The sequence below is a fragment of the Ochotona curzoniae genome, unplaced genomic scaffold (assembly GCF_017591425.1).
Source record: "Ochotona curzoniae isolate NIBS_2020 unplaced genomic scaffold, NIBS_Ocur_1.0 scaffold_4683, whole genome shotgun sequence".
Taxonomy (NCBI): domain Eukaryota; kingdom Metazoa; phylum Chordata; class Mammalia; order Lagomorpha; family Ochotonidae; genus Ochotona; species Ochotona curzoniae.
Genome location: NW_024467121.1, coordinates 1,480,122 through 1,498,103, shown reverse-complemented (window position 1 = coordinate 1,498,103; position 17,982 = coordinate 1,480,122). Strand labels below are relative to the sequence as shown.

General features: G+C 45.5%; 1 protein-coding gene across 1 annotated transcript in view; it reads left to right on the top strand.

Annotated features, from left to right (window-relative positions):
• FAM171A1 (family with sequence similarity 171 member A1) overlaps positions 1 to 10,392 on the top strand; it is a 124,367-nt gene extending 113,975 nt beyond the window's left edge. The window contains exons 6-8 of the mRNA XM_040967927.1: positions 5,050 to 5,166; positions 7,955 to 8,069; positions 8,655 to 10,392. Coding sequence (XP_040823861.1) covers positions 5,050 to 5,166; positions 7,955 to 8,069; positions 8,655 to 10,344 — 1,922 coding nt within the window. The 3' untranslated portion in view covers positions 10,345 to 10,392. The remainder of the gene's footprint in view (positions 1 to 5,049; positions 5,167 to 7,954; positions 8,070 to 8,654) is intronic.
• The last annotated feature ends 7,590 nt before the right edge of the window (positions 10,393 to 17,982 follow it).

Genomic DNA, 17,982 nt, shown 5'->3' with positions numbered 1-17,982 from the left:
TAGAATTCTTTTCACTTTTGAGAGCCATTTTTAAATTTTCTGAACCCTCTAATCTTTATATTTTGCTCATAAAAGACAACATCATTATTGCTTGGAAACCAAGCACAAAACCTTCACCCTTGGTGACTGCTAGGAGACCCCACCAGAACTTACAGACAAACAGAAGATACATCTCTTCCTGCCTATCAGTTGCTGTATGTGATAATCACTGAAGTTAAATGGTAGCTTCTAAATTAAGAACTTTATCAACACTTGCCAGTTGAATATATAACTTAGTCACTCTGAAAAGATTAGGAAGATGTCTCAACAAATTATTCTTGAAGGTATCTCTGAACCGTCTTGTTGTAGAAGGCTTACATCTAGAGAATAGTTCAGACAATGTCTTGAATGTGGGTTCAGAACATTCCAGTGGCTGGCTTTGTTCTGTCCCTCTCACTGCCTGTTTGCACACTCTCAGTTTTCCTAATGTGAGCTCTCTGATTCCCGGCAGCAGACTGTCCCAGCTGGGAAGTTGGTGAAGTCATTAGGGTTGGTGGTGATGAGGAGCTAAGCTGATAACAGGACTACTAACAGTAGGCCATGAGAAAGAAAGAAAAGGGAAACACACGGGAGGGTGGATAGAGCGATTTTGCTTAAGGACAGATGATTCTACATTCCTCAGTAGGCTGTAGTGGGCCATAGTCATAACCTTAAGTTATCAAGAAAAATAAAAATTGAATTCAGTTTAAGCCAAAAGTGAGGGAGTCTTCTTAGCATTTTTATGGAACCACCTTTACAAATTGTATCACACTCCAGACCATGTTTAGGAGGCATTAAGGGCTTGCTGTGAGTGGTATTTCTCTTATCTTCATGCCATTGAAACTTCCCTTTTATCTGTTTCATGAACTAGCTCCTACTTAAGATTCCATTAAAGACAGGCAGGAGTTTGGCCTAACCTATAAAACGCTGCTTAGGACTCTTGCAAATCCTATCAATCAGAGTTCAACCCTGGTTCCACTCCTGATTCTAATCTCCATTCTAATGCAGACTCAGGGAGACAGCAGGTGATGGCTCAAGTAGTTGGGTCCCTGCCACTCCCACGGGAAACAGGGTTGAGTTTCCTGTATCCTGAATTTGATCTGGCCTAACTCTAACTGTTGCAAGCATTTGGAGGCGTGAAATAACATATAGGAAATGGGAAACATCTGTATCTCTCCTCGCCTCCCCACACCTTCTCTCTATTGTCTAATGCTTTAAAACCCATTTTAAAACTGACAATGTGAAAGTTTCTATAATGCACAGTGTCATTGTTGCTGCTACCAGAGAGGTCACTATCATACACGTGTGATTTCAATAATAGACATTGGCCACATGCCTTGGTTAGAACAAAGAGGTGTGTATCATCACTCAGCCAACTGCTAAGATAGCTGTTGAGCAGCCAGGTTGGTGCAGCTTCAGCTGTGATGCTTGGCAGGAAGAAGCCCAGCCAACTAGCTAAGGTCAGTGGGGCAGGGCTTGAGGAAGCCAAGGCTTCTACCTGCCTGCCTTCACCAGAAGAGCCCACCTGGAGCTCTGTATGTCCTAGATCCTGAGAGCAACAATGAACCCCACCAACGAAGCGATAGGGAGAGACTGCAAAAACATAGGAAGGACACAGAGAAGCCCAGAAGGAGGTAGTGTGAGGAAGCAGCTTTGCAGCTAGATGATGGGAGTACAGAGGAGAGAAGGTCAACCATTGGACAGGTGTGCTGCCCCAGAAGCCATCCGGGTTGTAGGTAAGTAGGGCAACTCAATAATAAGCCAGAGGTCTTGCAGCTGGAGCTTCCTCTGCATCTGTGTGGCAGAAGCTACCCTGACATCCGAGCAGTGCCCAAGGCCAACGCACACAGCAAGGGTACTCTTATCAAAAAACCCCGTGGGTCACTCCAACAGTCCAGAACCTTAGTAGCAGTGCTTGAGGTGTGTTTACCCTGATGCGTGATCACACTAAAGGATCTCAGCGTAGAGTCCCAGCCATAAGCACAGTGTGCCTTGTGAGTGTCTGCCACTCAGGTGCAGAAACTGGCTTCAACCCACAGCAGCTTCAGGATTCCCAGAATGAGAAACATATGTTGCTAGTACACAATTCATTAATCCTTATAATCCCTGTTGTTTATTTCCTCCCACAAAGCATGGAAAGCTTAGAAATGCTTTTGCCAGGAATAACATGACTGTTGAATACCAAAACTATCACACTCGAGTCACTGGGTTTATACGCTTTTTACAGAAAATGCTCCAAAGCAAGAGTAGCATCCCAAAGCTAGCATGCTTCTGTGGAGATGCATTCCCACCAGCTGCAGCGTCTCACAGAAGGCAACCTGATGATGCCCCGTGGATTGTGCTTCTAGCTATCACTCAGCCAAAAGTACTTTGAGTTCCTACATTATGGATCTTCACAGATGCTGAGAAGAAGACAAAAGGAATATGAGACATGCTCACATTCACCATAGTATGCAGTCTAGTAAAGGAGATCAGAACTGAAACAACAGGTTAGCACCTTAAGGCAGGCATGTTTTGGGGAAAGTGATGATGCCATAGTGCTTGTCCCCTGGGAGCTCTGAAACCTAGAAGAGGCATACATACTAGAAGGTGTTGTTTGAGTCTAGAGAGATGGTAGATTTTTAAAAGAGAAATGCTACATACACTTGAAGCCAAAATGGTAGCAGGTAAAGTCACACATGGGTAAATATGTGATGTGAGGATTGGCCTGGCAAACACTGAGGAGGGAGGAGTGCAGACGGACACATGTTAGGAAAGGTGCCAACCTTGTGCCTTTGTGGGCAGGTCACCAGTGGCCTCCCAGTTTAGGTGGGATTCAAAGCCCTTTACAGAAGGACACTAAACTCCTTTCCAGCCTCAACCCTATTGCTCCCTCCTGTTCCTGCTGAGCTCACAGATCTTATCCTCTGGGTGCTGATTAGGCCAACCTTGTATCCGTTTCATTTGAACAGAAGTGACTCAAGAATCTAATCTGGGGGAAACTGCAAACCAAAGAATGCACAGCCTCTTCCTGGCTGACGCACCATCCTGACAGCATTGCTATTGTGGGAGTGCGTGTGGGAGTGGACGTGGTATGCTAGTCATGATCTGAATGGAAGGAGACCACACAGGGGCTAGAAATCATGGCAAACAATCCATTCTTGTCCACCAACCTACCAACTCTTTTTCCTAATGTGTCTTCTGTTTCCTCCTAAACCTGTAAGCACTCTCTTCACTGATGTGCTTCAGGAAATCAATCTGAATAGTGCGTCCCTGATCTCATACCCGTTTTAAAAACCTTTCCCTTGTTGGTTGCCCCAACTTGCAACAAAATAGTGCTGTCTTCCAGTGTTGCATGAGGAAGCCAAGAGTGCAAAGCCCTTGCGGTTGCCTGGTTCTTCTTTCTTTGTGTAGCTGCAGCTGGAGCAGGGGAGGAGGGGCCCCTTGTGTCTCCCACTCTACCTTGGGCACCTTCCTACCTACTGCATTTGAATGTTGCCGTGGCAACCAGTGAGCCCTATGAGCAGCCTGAGTATTTCTTTTTCTTCTTTTTTCCCTTTTTTCCTTCAGGGACAAGAAAAAGAAATCCACAATTGGCAGCTCAGTAATATATGTAACTAGGAAGGGTAAGCATTCAGAGACCTGGGGAATCATGTGGTTGGTTCATGCTTGGTCCGCATAAGCTCTGAGTGCCACCCATGGCTGATGAATGATAACAGGAGCCAGTTGAGCTGAGCAGCAGTCAGTATACACAGCTGAACTCTATGGCAGTGTGCGTATGTACTCAAGCTCCCAGCGAGCAGAACCCAGTTCTTCCTTGCTGTTCATGCACAACTGCCATCATCATGGGCCTCAGAGCAAGGTCCTTTGCAGATGAGCAAGACAAGTCCCTTCAAAGGCATCTGTTTTTGAATGAGATCAGCTCAACGGCTGTGGGCAGGTTGACTTTCATTGGTGGATCTGCTCCTAGAAACAGCAGCATAATTGGATGTCTGAAAGGTGTATAAGCTACACATTATAGTACAGCAGCAGTAGGCACTGGTCTTGAGGTTGGACGGGCCTAGGTTCCATTGCTGCTCAGCCCTCTACCACCAAGAGACCAATCTTCAGTGCCCTCATCCCAAAAGGAACAAATAAGTCTTTCCCTGTATGGCTGTTTTGAGAGTTCCAGTTAAGTGCATATGCTGTGATATGTTCATGTTCCCTTCTAGCAGACAACACAACTGAGAGTACAGCAGAAATTTGACTTCTCTGGTGATTCCTAGCATCAGAACCTACTGGAAGCTTTTTAAAATACCCCACTTAAGCCAGGCTTACTAGGTCAGAATTTGCAAAGATGGGATCAAGAAATCCCTATATTTTAAACTGCATCCCTAAGAACTTGTGATGTCACTGGTCTGTGAGTCAGGATAGGAGATTTACTACTTGATGGAGAAAAAAAGAGTATAAACAGCACTGGATTGAGCCAGTAACTTAATTAAGAAGACAAGGAAAAAACAAAAGTTTTCACCTTTTCCCTGATAGGAAATTAAAAAAAAAAAAAAAAAAAACTGAAGCTATGAACAGTCCCTGGCTGACCCTTTGACTCTTTGGGCTATCAAGTAGATTATAAACATGACATTTAAGATTACTTAAAGAGGACCCTGCATAGCCTAATGGCTAAAGTCCTCACCTTGCATGTGCCAGGATCCAATATGGGCACTAGTTCATGTCCTGGCAGCCCCACTTCCCATCCAGCTCCCTGCTTGTGGACTGGGAAAGCAGTCGAGAACAGCCCAAAGCCTTGGAACCCTGTACCCGCGTGAGAGAACTGGAAGAGGCTCCGGGCTCCTGGCTTCGGATCAGCTCAGCTCCAGCTGTTGCAGTCACTTGGGGAGTGATTCAATGGACAGAAGATCTTCCTCTCTGTCTCTCCTCCTTTCTGTATATCTGCCTTTGCAATAAAAATAAAATAAATCTTAAAAAAAAAAAAAGATGACTTAAAGAACATGCTTAAGTATTTTGTGGGAGTTTCACAAACATGTGGCTGACATTCTTCTCTGACTCTCACAGGAACGTGGCTGAAGAGTGGGCTGGGCCTCGTGCATCAGGAGGGCAGCCAGCTGACGTGGACGTACATAGCCCCGCAGCTGGGCTACTGGGTGGCAGCCATGTCTCCTCCCATCCCAGGTAACATGGAGCCAAGCCATACGACCCCGGGGTTGTTGTCTCAGAGAGCACGGGCTAAGTATGCTTTTGATTCAGCAGGGGCAACATGTCTTTCTCAAAAATGTTTTAAAGTCTAAAAATCAGATAATGAGGAGAATTATTTTATGGCAGTTGGAGGAGTTCAGATTGGAGCGCTCCCATCTAGGATCGGAATAATGCGTAGAAAAAATAGTCTCATCTCAAGCCCCCGTTTTGCTCAGACAGCTGCCACAAGGAATTCTTATTCAAAAGCCCACGGAGGCGGCCAGGAACCTCCTCCCTAATTCCTGAAACAGCTGTGAGGGAACGTGGAAAGGAGAAAACTCAACAGAGGAACTTGCACCGAGTCCACAGCAGGGGTTTCATACAGCAAAAACTTGGCTTGCCATTTCCAGAAGACTTGAAAAGCAAACCAGCTGCTTTGTGTCCAAAATTATAGTATCTATGTGTTACATATGAATTAGCGCACGCATTTCAGAACTGACTAAAACTTACTTTAAATAAAACTGTACCCAACAAGTATTCAGAATTATTATTTCCAAAGCAGTTATCTCAGGAGAATGATTTCCGGTGGTGGCTTCTGCTGACCAAGATGCCTTTAGAATTTCTTTTTTGTCAGCAAGTCTCTTCATCGGTGGAAAATCTTTATGCTCAGAGGGAGCTTCTGATTTTTTTTTTTCACATTTAAAAGTCATGTGCATCCAAGTTTGGGACGTAACATAGGAAATTGAGCTAAATCAAAATGTGCTATGATTAAAAGGTATCTCATAAATTAACCATGAATGCAGCTCCAAAATAAAAGTTCAAGCTATTTCAGCAGTGGAATTATCACTGGAATTAACACTCAAGACTCCCAAAGTAACTGCTTTGATGGAGACCATTCCTAGCAGGGTGTGGAAAAATCTGTCACATTGACATTATAATCGCATCCTGAGAAAATTTACACTTCACATCTGCGTTTTAGGCGTAAGCACGTCCCTTGATGGTATTGTTCTGGTCGTGTTATAAGCATGAGCCAAAAACGGAAATGTTCCATTCTCAACATCTGAAATATCTGTGACTACGAGGAGAAAGAGAAGGAAGGAAAAGGAAATTCTTCAAGGATCAAATTAGAGGCCACAAAGCTCATGCAAACTTTTATTTTAGATCCGTTTCAAACAACTGTGGCCATCCACTTTGCCATCATACCACAGATTACTGTAAGCTTCTGTAAACAAGGAAGATGGGACTGGCAGACACAATCCCCTAGGAGCTTCCTAGAAGGAAAAGACTCACTCAGGCAAACACAGCACACAGCCCCAGTGGTATTTAACGTGGAGATGAGCCACACATTGGCAACCTCCCGGCCATTACTGTATTAACACAGTCACAGTGATGCAGTGCTCTCATGAACCCAGAAGCAGTGGGAAAATAATAGGGATTTTGCTCTTTAATGCTTTTAAAAATAAAGGGAGGTATAGCTATGAGTTTTATAAAAAGTTCTGTTTGCAAAGATTAAAATATAAACATTCTTGAGTACTTAAAGGACCAAGCTTTAGTGTTTTGGAAATGGTCGTTTTGTTGTAACCCTGGTTTCTTGGTGACTCCTGACAAGATTTTGACTTTGTCTCATTTCTCTAAACAACCAGGGTGTTACACAGAGTCATTAGTTTTCAGTGTTTGTAAACATTAACCCTTCCTCATACCACTGTAGGTAACTAAATGTAGACAAGAAAAGAGCTCCCTTTTGGACTTAGTGGATGTCCATATTAAACCTCCAAGTAAATGCTGTTAATTTTTCTCTAACTCTAAAATTAAGGGATCTAATTCTTTAAAATCATTTTTAATAAAATCTGTATCTTAAAACATCAAAAATAAACAAATGGATATTTGTTCATCAAAATCATACTACTCTGCAATAATGCTGTGAAACCACAGTTCATTCCATCCCACATAACTGCTACACTGCTAGGCTCCGCAGGCTCCAACAGCTGCCCAGATGTGGTTTAGCAAGGTTTTAGTTATCACTGATCTGTCTGTATTGATCTGTCTGATTTAAGGAAGATCTGTACTACCATTGAATATAACATTTATGAATTAAATATTTCTGGTGGTGGTTACAATGTAAATGAAAAAATATCTTAAGTTGTAGTGACATGATCTGTAAATTCTGAGGCTATGTAAGATTGGCCCTACTAGAAAAAGCATTTTATATTAAAAAATGGAGTGCGTTCTTCACCAGTTTTGGCAACCATTACTAAGTTGGTAGCTTCTTAAAATAATGCCTTCATGCTATACACTTAAATTGACTTATTTAGGCAAGAGGCTCCCAGTTATTATTGACTCCCATGAAAAGTGAGAATAAAATCTTGTGGGTTTGTTTTTTACCTGCCTTCTAAAATTCCCAGATAGTCCATCTCTGAATATATGAGTCTCTTGTTCATATCATCATGTATTCATTTGCTTTTCTTCAGAATATCATGCACATAGAACACTGACCATGTCACTGAGTAAGGCTTACCCCTCAGCTCGAGGCGGTCCCCTTGATACAACAGCATTTTGTATTTGGTATTAAAGTGCTACTGGCCGATGAAGCTTCCCTAACAGTTGTATTGCTTGTGAATGAAAAGGTGGAGCCAGAAGTACTTCATCCTAAGGGTGTTTCATTTATCCATTGCTCTGTGCTTCAGCAGGGAAAAGTAAGAAAAAAAAAAGTGACATTCTCAACTGATTACCCCTCTTTTATTGAAAAATATTCAAACATCTAAAATGCCATTTTCTGACCTTCTAGGTCCCGTTGTAACACCGGACATTACCACGTATCACACGGTGTTTCTTTTGGCCATTTTAGGAGGAATGGCTTTCATACTTTTGGTTTTGCTGTGTCTCCTTTTATATTATTGCAGGTAATGTGTTACCATTTTGGCGATGTCTTTTTTTATTATTTAGAATTTCTTGTGCAATTGATATTTAGAAGCATTGGTGTGGAGGTCTTCTTATCTTTTTCTAAATCGAGGTACTTTTTTTCTCTTGCAATGATATCCATGAACTCATATTTGTTATCTAAGTTGAAAATGAACAGAAAGGATATTGCAAGGTTGATACTGTAGAGAACATTGCTTAGCAGGGGAACTATTAAAAAAAAATTGGCAGTTGTGATTCAAGGCATTCAGTATTTTCGTGAACACTGGCTAAAAGTGATGATACTTTCCAGGCCATGGCAGAAAATCTCTCGTTTGGATGCCAAGCCTGCTGAATTTGCCAGAATGTTCATTGTCACCTCTCGGGTGGCTCCTTTTGAATGAGTAACTTGGCTATGCTTATGAAAACCCCTGGATTACACTGCTCTAGGTTAAGATAAGGGTACGGGAGCAGGGTGAGAAGTCTTCGGGCTGCTTGACTAGTTGCGTTGCTCTTACCATGGGATTTGAAACTTTTCCACGGTGAGAATCTCTGTAATCTCTGGGCTTGCACTGTTGTTTTGGACGCAGGAGGAAGTGCTTGAAACCTCGTCAGCACCACAGAAAACTCCAGCTTCCTGCGGCCCTCGAGAGTTCCAAAAGAGATCAGTCCACATCGATGTCACACATCAACTTGCTGTTCTCTCGGCGGGCGTCAGAATTCCCTGGGCCGCTGTCCGTCGCCAGCCATGGCCGCCCAGAGGCCCCAGGCACCAAGGAGCTGAGGAGTGGGGTCCACCTGGACATGATGTCTCCCAGCGGTGAAGGGGACCTGCACACACCCATGCTGAAGCTCTCCTACAGCACCTCACAGGAGTTCAGCTCCCGGGAGGAGCTGCTCTCTCACAAGGAAGAGGAGAAAAGCCAGATCTCCTTGGATAACCTGACGCCCAGCGGGACCCTGGGTAAGGACTACCAGAAGTCCGTGGAGATCTTCCCCTTGAAGGCCAGGAAGTCTGCAGAAAGAGAGGGCTACGAGTCCCCCGGCCAGGAGGACTACCGAGGTAGTTACAAGGCCATGCTCTCACAGCCCTTGTTTGAGAAGCAGGAGCGGGATGGTCCTTCGATGGCAGGAAGCAAGATGGCCATGCAGGAGCACATGTATCCGGCGCCAGCGTCTCCTGAAAAAGAGCAGCTGCTGGACCGCAGAGCTAACGAGTGCATGATGTCACGCTCGGTGGACCACCTGGAGAGGCCCACATCCTTCCCACGGCCGGGCCAGTTGATCTGCTGTAGTTCTGTGGACCAGGTCAATGACAGTGTTTACAGAAAAGTGTTGCCTGCCTTGGTCATCCCTGCCCATTACATGAAACTCCCAGGGGACCATTCCTATGTCAGCCAGCCTCTGGCGGTTCCAGCCGACCAGCAGCTGGAGATCGAGAGACTCCAGGCTCAGCTCGCAAATCCGCACACTGGCGTCTTCCCCCATCCCGCCTCCCAGATACAGGGCCAGCCCTTGTCTTCCCAGGCCATCTCACAGCAGCACCTGCAGGAGGCAGGCACCCGGGAGTGGAGCCCTCAGAACGCGCCCATGTCCGAGTCTCTGTCCATCCCGGCATCCTTGAACGACGCGGCTCTCGCTCAGATGAACAGTGAGGTGCAGCTGCTGACGGAGAAGGCGTTGCTGGAACTGGGCGGTGGGAAGCCGCTCCCACACCCACGAGCGTGGTTCGTCTCCCTAGATGGAAGGTCCAATGCTCACGTTAGACACTCTTACATTGATCTCCAAAGAGCTGGAAGGAACGGAAGTAACGACGCCAGTTTGGACTCTGGCGTGGATATGAACGAACCAAAATCTGCCCGTAAGGGAAGGGGAGACCCTTTGCCCCTCCCGCAGAACCACCCGCCGGTCCAGGAGCATCAGCAGAAAGAGCCCCACGCCCAAGACGGCACCGCCTACACGCAGCTCGTGTACTTGGACGACATGGACCAGAGCGGCAGCGAGGGAGGCACCACGGTGTGCACCCCTGAGGACAGCGCGTTGCGGTGCTTGTTGGAAGGACCCAGCAGGAGGAGCGGAGGCCAGCTGCCCAGCCTGCAGGAAGAGACGACCAAACGAACTGCAGACGCGCCCCCAGAGCCACCAGGCAGCCCCCGCCCGAGAAGGCCTGCTGCCGACGAAGAGGATGAGGACGACGAGGACGACGACCAAGGAGAAGACAAGAAAAGCCCCTGGCAAAAGCGAGAAGAGAGGCCCCTGATGGCATTTAACATTAAATGAGCTGCCGCAGAGCCACCCAGCTGTGGAATAGCAAATTTTGCCAAATATCCTTTGTGGTGGAAGCGCACGCCTGCGTGTGGAGGCAGTGGAGCAGCAGCGGCTGCGGGAGGCAGGCGCTCCCTGCGTTCCTGTTGGCCTTGCGGACGTGAGAAAGAGTTCAAAGCCGCCCACCACATCAGAATACAGGATAACCTCGAGGGACACCTCACCTCCAGGGAGGTCGCCGGAAAAACGTCCCGATTTCCGGGCCGGACAGGACGGGTCCACCACCCGAGACGCTGAAAAACCCACGCATGGTGTCGCTAACGCTCTACCAATCACCTCATTCCTCCCTCAGATTCTGGAAACAGATGAGACTCTTTGCATTGCTCAAGTCGGTTTTATCACGACGATGCTACTGTGAAGCTGTTATTGAGAAATTAGGTTACCACTTAGTGTCTCCGAGGAAAGCTATGCATCGCTGCTTTATTGTCTTACTTTTGCTTAGGTTTGGCTCTGGTTAGGTTTTGTATGGGGGTTTGCGTTTATCTTTGTGATACAGTTTGGTTGTAAGGGTTTGATTCCTTCACTTGAACCTGTTCAGCTTCTCAGCGGTTCTGTTTCGGTGTCTCCCCTCAGGAGCCCCTGAGTGTCATCTCTGGACACCCAGGCTTTGTTAGTGAAATCCTACCGAAATCTGTATCAGCTCAGAGTCCTTCAATTCTGGTCCCATTAACTCCAAGTGCCTTTTTTACAGTGACAACAGACAGTCCCTCACTTTTTGTTTGTTTGGGGTCTTTTTCCTCTACCTTCTGGATTGAACTGCCTAGATTTTATAACGTGATCAAAGGAACACCTTTCAACTGCATGCTGCCAAGTGCCATTTGTGCTCAGCATTCCCATTTCCATGCAGTGTGCTGTCTAGTCCCCGTGTGTCCTGTGGGTTCTATTAGCTGCGATAGACGAGAGGACAGTTAGAGATGCCCTTCCCGACTCCAGCCCTCGGCCACCTGCCACCACGACAGGCTCTCTGGCTGTTTGTATATACGGTTACGTATTGGCTCCGGAATCCCATGGGCTGACCTTACTCACCAACCCCGAGAGCAGAGGCAGAGCAGGTGGACTGGATGTGACTGTTAGGAAGATTCTTATGTACTACCCAAAAGTGCCAGAATGACTCTTCTGTGCATTCTCCTTAAAGAGCTGCTTGGTTATCCAAAAATGAAAATTCACAATAAACTCTGGAGACAGAGGGAAAAAAAAACAGTATTTTGGTGGTCATTTTTCATTCGTTCTGAATCATTATCATGAAGACTTTGGTGTGCATTGCTTGGTGATCTGAAGCATGCTTGCTCGATAGGTGAAAACTACCTAGTAGACCCCCTAGGAATTCCCGCTGTGGTGGAAGGCCTTAAAACCCACTTTGCCTTTACTACCCTCCATGACACATGGTAACATTTTGTTGTGTTTCAGATGAGGAGAAATGTCCCAACTTTACAAGAAGCTGATATTTTATGCTCAGTATCGCTCCATCCTGGACTAGCTTCAAAAGATTGCATTAAAGTGACCAGAATCTTGCCAGATGCCTAACACAGGTACCATGCATCAAAGCAATGAATGAAGACATCAGAAAGTAAAACAGGTTGGCTGAATTAAATTAAGTCAGTCATGTTTACAGTCAACAACTTTCTTATAAAAATCCATGTTTACAAATTCTATGCAGACAGAAAACTAATCCAGCAGACTTTTTATTATTGGAGTTCTCCAGGGGTGATGTTTAGCATTTGGCTTTTCAGGAGCAAATGATTTCAGAAGTTCTCAAGGGTGGGACTAAACATTGGGAAACCTGTGGGTTTAGTAGATGAGGTCACTTCATTGGGGGAGTGGATAGTCTCACTTGTGCTACAGGTGAAACCTTGAAGATTGGGCAAAGGCTCCAGAGAGAAGGTGTTAACTCCTGTCAAAAGAAATCAGCAGCTGCCCCTCCAAGAATAACCATGGCTGGGCATTGGTGATTGGGGTTGAGGTACACTGGAAGACCAGCCTGCTATCTTCAGTCCGGAGCCCCCTGCAGCTCTGCTGAAGTTGCTGCCAGTGGAATTTTGATTTCACCACTTTCCAGAAGAGTCTCGGTGAATGCATGTTACCTGTGCATTACAGGGAACTCTGAACTGTTGGCTCTGATGATGGAGGGCCGGGAGGGGGGCTCTTGTCAGACTTCCTTGTTAAGTGAGACATGCGTGGGTCGACCAGGTTCTTTATGGAAGGTATGGAGTAGCCAGCAGTGTTCACAGCACTGCATGTGTCCAGGAAGACAAGGCAAGTGGGTTTGCCAAAGATGAAGCACTGCCCCTTTTGCAGCTCCCCAGAGAGGTCTCTGAGCTAGAACATGTTTCTCAGGCTACCAACACTGATCAATAGACCTGCATTCTCTGGACAGCACCCTGTGACTGTGGATTTTAAACATTTCATTTATCTTCTCTGTTGCTTGATGCAGGTTTCAAAGGCAAGGTATGGTACAGTATTTCAAAACAGTTATACTGTCTGGAAGACGAAAGCCATCAAAGGCTTCTTGCTCCTGCCACCTAGTGGTCATTGCAGGTAAAGAACTTGCTTAAGCCCAATAACTAGTTCTCAGGGGCCCACTATGGCAGAGTGGGAAATACAAGTGTGTGTGGACAGTGAATCAGCCCCTGGTTGTCCTAGGAAAATGGGTGAAAAGAGGGGACCAAGATCTAGGAGCTCCTTCCAAGGAACCATGTGTGGGGACAACAGTACATTGAATTCTCAAAACCTCATGAGGAAGATGTATTTATTCTTGTTTGTTTTTTACTAAGCTAACTATATTGGGGATTGATGGGTTATGTCACCGAGGTCACTCAACTAGAGGATAGTTGTAATTAAGTGCTAATTTAACCAATTTGCTGTAAATGGATGCATCATATGTTACAAATGTTCCTAAGAAAGGTGCATATAATCAACTTAGAAATAATAATATGGTACATAATATGCTATTGTGAATTTCATTCGTTTACAGAATGGCTTTGCTGATTTTCATTGTAGCCAAGTTGGATTGACAAAAGGGTATAATTCTGATATGAATGTTATCTTGTTGCAGTAAATATTAAGACGAGGGCACAGCATGATAGCCTAGTGGCTAAAGTCCTTGCATTGCATGCATCAGCATTCCCATATGGGCACCTGTTTGTGTCCTAGTTGCTCCACATCCCATCCAGGTCCCTGCTTGTGGCCTAGGAAAACAGTAGAAAATGTCCCAAAGCCTTGGGACCCTGCATTCCTGTGGGAGACCAGGTAGAGGCCCCTGGATCCTGGCTTCGGATCGACTCAGCTTTGGCTGTTGCAGCCACTTGGGGAGTGAACCAGCAAATGGAAGGTCTTTCTCTCTGTCTCTCCTCTCTGTGAATCTGACTTTCCAATAAAAAACAAATCTTAAAAAAGGAGAGATTGGGCCCGACGCGATGGCGCAATGGTTAAGGTCCTCGCCTTGCACGCCCGGGATCCCATATGGGCGCTGGTTCTAATCCCGGTGGCCCCGCTTCCCATCCAGCTCCCTATCTGTGGCCTGGGAAAGCAGACGAGGACGGCCCAAAGCTTTGGGACCCTGCACCCGTGTGGGAGACCCAGAAGAGGCTCCTGGCTTCAGCATAGCATAGCATCGGCCGTTGCGCTCAATTGGGGAGTGAATCATTGGACGGAAGATCTTCCTCTCTGTCTCTCTTCTCTGTATATCCGCCTTTCCAATAAAAATAAAATAAGTCTTTTTTTAAAAAGGAGAGATTAAGATGAAGTTGAAACAGTGGACAGATATGTCAGAGCATAACTCATTCACAAGTCAGGGAGTCACTTCTTCACCAAGTTGCATTATAGTGCTTGAGTCTGGAAGTATACTTCCTCGGTTGTTTCATATGTTTACAAAGTAATGACTCCAAACATGATACTGTTTTAAACTTAATCTGTGTGGTTAGCGTTTTCTTCATCACTTTCTCACATCTAGAGAATCACAGGAAGTCCTGACTTGTAACATTTTCCACTTCCCACAGGGCAGGTGTTCCCATCATGGCCAATATCAAGCAGCTCTGATGTGATCACTGCACACAGATATTGGGCAGAAATGCAGAGCAGCCTGTGGTAAGAGCCTATTTCCACCAGGCAAAGCCAAGGAGGTAAATAACCTCAGGGCACAGAGAATACTTAAATATGCAATCAGCCCTCATAAATCATGGCTTCCAGTAACAAATTCACCTACTTGCCAAAATGTATTTGCAGTCCCAAAAGTCACAATTCCCTGTGTCTTGCAAACACTCGTGGGGATGAGTCAAGTGAAAAGATTTTGCGGCTAACATGGTGGGTAAAACCACTGCCTACAGCGCTAGCATACCATATAGGTGCCGGTTCAGGTCCTAGCTGCTCCACTTGCATCCCAGCTCCTTGATAACGGTCTGTGATAAAACAGTGGGAGATGGGACAACTGTCTGGGCCTCTGTCACATGTGTGGGAAACCCAGATAAAGATCCTGGCTTTGGCCTGGATCTACCCTGGCAGTTGTGGCCATTTAGGGAATGAGCTAGGGGATGGAAAACCAATTTTCTTTGTCTCTCTCTGAATAGCAAATAAATAAATAACTCTTTAAAAAATAAAATGTATAAAAATCCAGCATTCTGGTGCAGTTGGTTAAATCTCTGCCTGCGATGCCCACATCCCCTATGAGCTCTAGTTGGAGTCACAGCTGTCCTACTTCCAGTCTACCTCCCTGCTGAGGTGCCTGGGAAAGCATCAGAAGACAGTGCAAGTACTAGCAGAACTCCTGCAACCCAGAAGAGATACTTGAAATTAAATATTTGAAAAAATTTGTGAATTGCTCAGCACACACGTTCCCGTGTGAACTTCAGCAGAGAAAGCCTTGCAGCTCTCCAGGAAGCATGCCTGCCTCTCCCTTTCCCATCTGTTCTTGGTCATGTTATCTGCATTTCTGTGCTTTTTGTTGGTCAGTCTGCCTTCTAAGTGGTCCCATGCTCCATGCTGCAGTGCTGTCTGGGATTCCAAAGTCTGAGAAGACAGTTAGATAAACTTTACCCATGCATAATTTATATTCTTGTTGACCATGCATTCAATATTCATGAGTCAGCATCATGTATTAAATGTTAACTATATGCTAACTATGTCAACCTCTGTTAAAGGATATGCCTTTAAATAGAAGCATGGAGAAAACAAGGCTGTGTAGGGAAGAGCAGATGTTAGTGTTGTGCGCAGAGGCACCTGGGAAACTGCCTGTGAACCTCCGTGAGGAACAATGGCTCCAAGCTGTGCTCAGTATCACAGAATGTCACAAAACTGAACTGTAGTCACCCATTTGGAAGTGATGTATTTAAGGCAATTCAAACCTTTGTCCTTAATATAGTTACACATTTATAAATTCTTTTTGTTTTAAGATTGATTTATTTTTATTAGAAAGGTGGATTGACAGAGAAAGATCTCCATCTGCTGTTTACTCCCCAAGTGGCTGCTTTGGCCATCTTCTACTGCTTTCCCAGGCCACAAGCAGGGAGCTGGATGGGAGGTGGAGCAGCCAGGACACAAACCAGCACCCATATGGGATCCCGGCACTTGCAAGGCAAGGATTTAGCCACTGAACCATCACTCTGAGCCCAATATCTAATTCTTTTTTTAAGATTTATTCTGTTTTTATTGGAAAGGCAGATATACAGAGAGGAGGAGGCACAGAGAGGAAGATCTTCCATCTGTTAATTCATTCCCCAAGCAGCCACAATGGCCGGAGCCGAGCCAATCCGAAGCCAGGGGCCCAGAGCCTACTAGGGGCCTCCCATGTGGGTACAGGGCCACAAGGCTTTGGGCTGTCCTCAACTTCTTTCCCAGGCCACAAGCAGGGAACTGGATGGGAAGTGGGGCCACCAGGATTAGAACCAGCGCCCATTTGGGATCCCAGCGTGAGGACTTAAGCCACTATGCTACCGTGCCAGGCCTCAAAATCTAATTGTTAATTGCTAATTCTAGTAACCAGCCTGCAAAGCCCCTGGAGTCCTGCAGCATCCCCCATAGATCACTCCAAGAGAGCCATGTATGAGCTGAGGTCTGCCTGACTGCAAACATGGATGCTTGCTTTTATTTTTTTTTTCAGCCACTTTTCTATTTTGAAGTCATTATAAGTTGATGAATTGCAAATATATTATGGAACAGTTCTGTACCCCTTCATCCAACTTCCCAAATGTCCCTCTCTTGCAGAATCAAGGGACATTGGTCAGAGCAAAGGAAGCAGACACGTGGCCCTGTGAACTGAAGCAAACCTTATTGTAGCTCGCCAGGCTTTCCAGTAAGCAGATATTTAATGCAGTGTCTACATTCATTATTCTTTTTTAAAAAAATGGAAAGTTTTACTAAAAAAAAGAGGAAGAAAAACACGATTACAAAAACCACCATCTAGATATGGGCTGCAGCTGATGTTCTGTTTGCCCTGAGATTTTTTTTTCTCTATTTAGATATATTATTTTCTACAGAGAGTTATTCACTCTGCTCTGTAATCCACTTCTCCCCACTAAATACTGCAAGTAAGTAACCTTCCCTGTTAGTAGTTATGGCTTCAGCTCATAATTTCATTTATGAAACTTCCAATGGAAAATTTTAATTTACACAGAAAAATCTAGGTGGCCTTGCTCCTCCGGGGTGGGGTGGGGTGGGAGATGCATTTGGCATAATTGTTGAATCCCTGCTTGGGGTGCCTACATCCTTTATCAGAGGACCTGGTTCACGTCCCAGTTGCTCTGCTTCTGATTCGGCATCCTGCTGGTGTTCAGCCAGGGAGGCAGCAGGTGATGGTTCAAGCACTGTGGTCCCTGCCAGCTATGTGGGAGGCCCAGATGGAGTTCAGAGCTAGCCTTGCCCAGCCCTGGCTGTGGCAGGCATTTGGGAATGAACCAGTGAGTGGATGGGATTGCTTACTCCTGTGTTCCCTCTCATCTCTCTGCCTTTTAAATAAAAGTGAAAAGTTTTAAAAAACTGTAAAGAATATAAATTCAAGTCCAAGAGGCCTACATATTAAAGGGGGGAAAAATCTTTTGCCAGTCTTTGTTGATAACTCAGGGCACAAATGGTGGGATCCACTGGGAGAGGAATGAGGTACCTTTCATGGTGCAGATGTAGCTACAGGTTTTGGGCACCATTTATGAAACTGCGCCAAGAGACATGCATCAGGATTTTAATGGCAGTCACCCTGTGAATAGTGTCAGATCAGTGGCACAGATCAGTGGAAAAGCAGCAAGGCAGAGAGACTGTCCTCACGGAAATTACGTAGGATAAACTCCACAGGAATTCTTATATTCATCCTCCTATACACATTACTTTTGCAAACCTCTTTAACTGGAGGACAAAGGGATATAAACGAGTAATTCCATATATAGGAACATGCAGGGATTTTTTTCAACCATTTTGAAATTCTGTCATTTAGCTTTTGCTGTTTAATATCAAAAAGTAAACTGCAGCTCTGTTGAGGGACTTTGATGTCAGTCCTGGGCATCACAGAGAGCCAGCTGAAGTGAGCGATGGCTCTTAGGATCCACAGAAAAGGAGAAGGAACGAGGAGGTGGAGGAGAAGGCAGTGGCTATAGTAGATGGGGAGAGGGAACC